Source organism: Megalobrama amblycephala, linkage group LG20 (assembly GCF_018812025.1).
Source record: "Megalobrama amblycephala isolate DHTTF-2021 linkage group LG20, ASM1881202v1, whole genome shotgun sequence".
In the NCBI taxonomy this organism is placed as follows: domain Eukaryota; kingdom Metazoa; phylum Chordata; class Actinopteri; order Cypriniformes; family Xenocyprididae; genus Megalobrama; species Megalobrama amblycephala.
Window position 1 is genome coordinate 5,123,693 of NC_063063.1, and position 6,909 is coordinate 5,130,601.

At 38.4% G+C, this 6,909-nt stretch overlaps 1 protein-coding gene across 1 annotated transcript in view; it reads left to right on the plus strand.

Moving 5' to 3' along the window:
* Positions 1–6,909, plus strand: part of plce1 (phospholipase C, epsilon 1) — a 107,423-nt gene that overhangs the window by 97,531 nt on the left and 2,983 nt on the right. Inside the window, 1 exon segment of the mRNA XM_048171365.1 lies at positions 1,843–1,969. Coding sequence (XP_048027322.1) covers positions 1,843–1,969 — 127 coding nt within the window.

Consider the following 6,909-nt stretch of genomic DNA (forward strand, 5'->3'; position numbering starts at 1 on the left):
TGGTTTTTTTTTGTAATGCCTCGTTTTTATTTTTATTAGTTAAACGATTTTTTTTCCCACAGTTTTCGTTTTTTCGTTGTTTTCTTAACGATTATAACCTTACTCACCTTTCCGACAACGTTAAGTCGTCTCACCCGACAACCGCGACAATCTCCTTTAGTGCCGCTCATGCAGGCTCAGCTAGGTGCCGGTCGCGTGCAGGTGCAGCCAGTAAACAAGTTTGCCCTTCCCCTTACTTTAACTTTGACGAGTGCCCGAATATGGAAGTGAATAGGCTTTGCGATTTTTTTTTTTTTTTTTTTTTTTTTTTTTTTAATCAGCATGAAATTTGTTTGCGATTTTTTATTTATTTTTTTACCTCGGAAGGGCCGTGAGTCGAGAAGGGCATATGAGCATTGCCCGGGCAACCTGAGCACCCCCCTCACGTCCCTGGGTACGTACCCAGTTTGGGAACCACTGATCTAATGGACAAAAATAAGTTTGCGCAATTCCAATTGCGTCGTCCACTTGTGATCGACCAAAACACTTCTTAATACCCGTTATAAACAGGGCCTATGAATGGATCTTTATCCCAAAACTAATATATACACTACCGTTCAAAAGTTTGTGGTCAGTAAGAATTTTTTTGTTTTCAAAGAAGTCTCTTCTGCTCACCAAGTCTAAAAACGGTAATATTGTGAAAAATTATTAGTTTAAAATTCCAGTTTTCTTTTGTAATATATTATATAAATGTAATTTATTCCTGTGATGCAAAGCTGAATCATTACTCCAGTCTTCAGTGTCACATGATCCTTCATGATCATTCTAATATGCTGATGTGCTTCTCAAGAAACATTTCTTATTAATAGCTATGCTTCTGTCAACCTATTTTTATGCGCATTTTGGGATATTGCATAAAAACCGCTGGATGCATAAATGCATAAATGAAAAACAGTGCATAAATGCACATAATAGGATAAGACATTTGCATAAACTATGATGGAAACTAAATAAATCTGTTGATGCGTAACAAAAAAAACTCACGTGACTGCATCAACAGAGGATGTGATTGGATAACTGGACTAACCAGCGGACCTCATCCCAGCATCTCAAATGTTGGTTTGGTTTTCTGAAATGCCTGAGCCAAAGTCTGTCATCTAAATGATTTGGTATAATGACCTGAAGTGTCTCACATGATTGCGCTCCCAAACACCAGGCATCCGGACACTGCTGGATTTGCAAGTGTTTTATCTTATATTCCAATTTTGCTCATAAGTTAAATTTGCAACTTTGAGTGGAAACAGCTAATGTTGAAAACTGTTGTGCTTATTTGTAATAGAAATATTTGAAATAGAAATCTTTTGTTATATTATAAACGTCTTCATTGTCACTTTTAAACTATTTAATGCATTCTTGCTGAATAAAAGTATTAATTTCTTTCAAAAACAAAACAAAAAAAAGTCTTCACACAGAACACGCCTTTGCGTCTGAAACGCGAGACGGCGCTCAGGAGTGGTTTTTATAAAAAGCGCATCGCAGAATGCAAGGGTCTCGAGACACGTTTTAGAGCTTTAGTGATGCAATAACAAACAAACAAAACTGTAAACAGAACTTTGCACGGCTTGCCCCGCCTCTCAGTTCTTCTGATTGGTCCACTGTTTTGGAACTGACATTGATGAGCGGCACTGCGTGTAAAAGTTGAAATTCTTTTAACTTGACAGATTATTGGTGCAAAAATTGTGCAATATTTGTTTAGACTTTATCACAGTGGTGCATGAACAATCTTGCTTAGGAAATAATTTTGTCTTCTCTCTCGGTTTCAGTATGTTAATGGCATTTGTTTTTCCGTGACCCGTCTCTCAGATCGCCCGCGAGGACAAGCGTAAGGGCGTGTCTTTTGCCAGCGAGCTGCGGAAGCTCACGGGTCGGAGTCGGAGCTTGACTGTGAACACGAGCACGAACGGCCCGGCGGCCCAGGAGCCGGCACACAGTAAGGAGGAGAAGGCTGCATGTCCCGGCATGGTGCCTCTGCCCGAGGCCTCGGAGTGAAGGAACTCTCTGCAGTGTGTGTGTGCAGTGCATGGAGCTCCACCAGGTACTAGACACTAACACACAGCAGCCAATATTAACACTACACTGTCTGAAATCTAATACACTAATTACTTGGACACATTCAACTGGTCCTGGAGAAAACAGTATTGATGGTATGATTTAGTCTGGGATTCCACGTGCTGAGGTTACTAGTTGAGCAAGTTTGCTGTTGTTTGTTTAACAGTGTTATTAATGAGCAGTGCACCATGTCTTTACTAGCAGTGAAGAGTGATTAATGGCATGTAAGAGTTAATAGACCTCAGTCAGGGTCGACACCATATTCAATTTGCAGCGAATGAAGATGAGGCATACAATATCGTCACTGGTGTTTATCACTCAATCACAAAATATTTTGCAAAATTAGACCTTAGGACCTTAAGTACAACATTAAGTTTATTTTAAGGTATCCTTGTTACAGTATAATTAAACATTTAAGCATTTAAGAGTAATTATAATTATGTACTTAATATAGTGTTAAGATTAAGGTTTGGTTTAGGGTTAGTTGCATGTAATTATGCATAATTTATAGTTAATACTGTAGTAGGGGGTCCTTGACTACAGGGGGTGGGGGTGAAGTAAGGCCTATACCCGCACCTTAAAGACAACAACTTTCTAATAAAGCGACCAAACTGCCTGTCGAGTGATAGACGAAACTGCGATAGACAATGACTTTAAGTTATCCAATTTTTCGGTTCATTATGAAACAGTCCAGGTCAGGTGTGACAAACTCCAGTCCTAGAGAGCCTCAGTCCTGCAGAGTTAAGCTCCAACCCTGATAAAAACTCACCTGCCTATAGCTTTCTAGCAGCCCTTCAGAACTTGATTAGCTTGTTCAGGTGTGTTTGATTAGGGTTGAATCAAACCTCTGCAGGACTGTGGCTCTCCAGGACACCGTATATATACAATCATATAATATACAATGTAATATTATGAGCAAATGTTTGAATTAATGTTTTTTTTTTTCCCATGTTTTTGACAGTAAAGACATAATGTTAAAGGGGTGGTTCAATGGTTTTTTTCTAGGCTTGATTGTGTTTTTAAGGCACAGTTTAACATGTCTTAATGCTTCGTTTTTTTGAAAACGCTGTATTTTTCATATATTTTAGCTTTATTCTACACCTCTGTTTCCACTGTCATATGAACGGCTCGTTTGACTTCCTGCTTCTATGAAGCCACTCCCTCCAAAATACGCAATGTGCTCAGATTGGTTAGTGGGCCCAGTGTAATCCAGAGCCATCGTGATTCGCTGAAGCGTCCGGAAATGCCACGCCCCTTACCATTTGTTACCGGTTACGTGCGCTTCGGTTATATTTTATGCTCAATTTGATTATATTGCTGTATCAAATTGTGCCCAAATCAGACCCAAATGAACAGCAATCGCGGCTTTTAAAGGACGTTTATGAATGGTATTTCATTTAGTATTTGTGTCAAAGTGTTTAGATATGCTGTCACTGCTGTTTGTTAGCTTTCAATATACAGTTTTATCCTGATTAAAGCTTTACTGTAGCCGAATACATGACTGAGTAGTCGCATTTTTGTAAAGGTAGCGTTTAATTTATAGCATGAACAGCAGTTTGTCTATGAACAGAGACGTTTGTTGAAGTATGCACTAGGGTTGCCACCTTTAATACAGAAAAATAAGGGACGCCTGCCGCAGCGGGGGCCACACCCCTCGGGGCCACGATGACCACGGTCCCGATGACGTGCCAGTGGTGGTATATCATAACTTAAAACATGTTTTCATAAAAATATTAAGATTGATACCAATGGACATTATAGTAAGATATCTGCTATTGAAATCAGTGTGAACAGATGCAATCAGTCTCTCACTATCACAACTTAAGTGGTCATATTGAATACACAGCTATGACAATAATAAACATAGGCCAACACCTGCGTTAACTCAGCTGCTGTAACCCAGAGGGGAATAGGATAAGAAATTGCTAATTAACTCGAGTAATTTTATAGAGTGATGTGAACAAAGATTTTGGCTAAAATATTTGGCATTGTTTGCAGTAACACCATCCAAACAGTGAAACCACACCTAAATGACATAATATCTACAAACATTTCTTATTTAAGTAAAACACTTAACAACATTTTTATTATTGGTAAGTAAATATATTTATGTATTTATTTATTCCATTTTTTTATATAGTCTATTGTTAATTCTATAGTATTAAATGATGCAATTATTTAAATTGGTTAAGCATAACAAATAGTTGTTTATTTTATTCACATAGGTACTATATTTTGATTAATTAAATATATCTCTCTTAACTCTTATTAAAGTAATGCTTATGTGTCTGACTGTACAACTTAACCTTAATAAACAAATCATACCATAACATGATTAATGTACATTATTAACATTATTTCTTAATAGGCAGCATATGAAACATTATCAATTAAAAAAATTGAGGTGATAAAAAAAAATCTGGACCTGCCTCCGCCATCGTTTCAAATGGATTCTCTGACAAAAGAACCGGCGAGGCGGCGTCCCGCCCTCCTCTGACTCTGATTGGCCGTGATTCACGGCCCGTGAACCTGAAACAAACCAATCAAACCAACGATGGCAGCGAGTATTACCCAATCAGGGGCAGAATAGGACACGTCTTCACACAATGATTTGCATGGGATGCTGCATAATGTGGACCTATGTAAAATACGGGACAAATCGCGTCCCGTATTGACTTGACGAGAAGACGCCGGATACGATAAACCCACTGGACGCTGATGACGGGACGCGTCATTTTGCCTGTATGTAAATACGGGACGATTCCGTATTTCACGGGACGGGTGGCAACCCTAGTATGCACTATAATACAGCTAACTGGCTATTCTCTGGGATCGTGGAAAGGAATATTTACAAGCAAAGTTGTAGGCCTACAATGCTTGTTGCATAATTTAAACGTTTCCAACGAATAAATGAATGATTTTTCTAGCGTGTTGAACACATCTTTTATTTGGATATTCTTGATGAAGCAGCAGCGAGCGCATCCAAAAAATAGAAATTCTACAAAACTTAGTTAAAAAAATAAAATTAACAGCTATAAAAAGCTTCTGTTCCCTGCAAACGATACTTAAAAATGTGAATGTTCCACTTTTGCAGAAACAAAACAAAAGACAAGTATGTATTCATTTACAAGTAAGGGGGCGACATGGCGGCGCCGCCCCGGCATAAAACGTCGGTTCGTACTTAAACACAGTTTGCTTTTAAAGTGGGAACTGCTCCATCTTTCAGTAAAAGCCTAGCTTTGTGTAAATCCAGCATTGAACTCGTGTAGATTCTGGAAGCTGTCTTCAGCATCGCATCCAGTGTAGAAAATATCACAGATTATAATGGGTTCTATTATCTTTTGACGCGTCGCGCCACTCATGGCCGGTGTACACAACTCTTCCGCTTTCATTATGCTGCGCCACATGGCCTCGCCCACTTTGTTGCGTATTCCCGGGGGCGTGTTTTGCAGGGTTTATGATGTCACCAACCCGGGAAGAAGCTTGTTGTAGTCCAAACCGGTCGTTTTTGTAGGCAATAAACTGCCATAACTTTAAAACAGAATATCTCCGTTTGCATTGAACTTTCAGCGCTGTAACTTTGCAGATACTGTTTATGCTCAAGCAGCAACATTACACACATGAAAGTTAAAAAAGTGAAATCGCATTGAACCACCCCTTTAAAGAAGATTTCAAATACATGCTGTTCTTTTGAACTAAATCTTTAAAAAATGTGTCACTGTTTCTACAAAAATATTAAGCACTGTTTTCAACATTGAAAATAAGAAGTGTTTCTTGAGCAGCAAATCAGCAGTGTTGGGGAAAGTTACTTTTAAAAGTAATGCATTACAATATTGCGTTACTCCCTAAAAAATTAACTAATAGCGTTAGTTACTTTTTGTGAAATGTAATGCGTTACATTACTTTTGCGTTACTTTTTCTCACCTGGGCTGAGCATGCTTGTTTGTTTTTTAATAACAACAAAAAGAGTTATATTTTTGGCAAATGTTAAAGGTGCCCTCGAATGAAAAATGTAATTTATCTTGGCATAGTTGAATAACAAGAGTTCAGTACATGGAAATGACATACAGTGAGTCTCAAACTCCATTGTTTCCTCCTTTTTATATAAATCTCATTTGTTTAAAAGACCTCAGAAGAACAGGCGAATCTCAACATAACACCGACTTTTACGTAACAGTCGGGGTGTACGCCCCCAATATTTGCATATGCCAGCCCACGTTTCCAACATTATAAAAGGCATTAGACAAGGGCAGCCAGTATTAATGTCTGGATGTGCACAACCAAATCATCAGACTAGGTAAGCAAGCAAGAACAATAGCGAAAAATGGCAGATGGAGCAATAATAACTGACATGATCCATGATAACATGATATTTTTAGTGATATTTGTAAATTGTCTTTCTAAATGTTTCGTTAGCATGTTGCTAATGTACTGTTAAATGTGGTTAAAGTTACCATCGGTTATTACTGTATTCACGGAGACAAGAGAGCCGTCGCTATTTTCATTTTAAACACTTGCAGTCTGTATAATGCATAAACACAACTTCATTCTTTATAAATCTCTCCAACAGTGTAGCATTAGCCGTTAGCCACGGAGCACTATCAAACTCATTCAAAATCAGAAGTAAACAATATAACAGTATACAATACTCACATAATCCGCCGCATGCATGCCGCATGCATGACGAACACTTTGTAAAGATCCATTTTGAGGGTTATATTAGCTGTGTAAACTTTAAGGCACTGTTCAAGGCAAGCGCGAGCTCTGTGGGCGTGGACCATGGGATTTATTGATGCCCAAAATAGGCAGTTAAAAAAATTA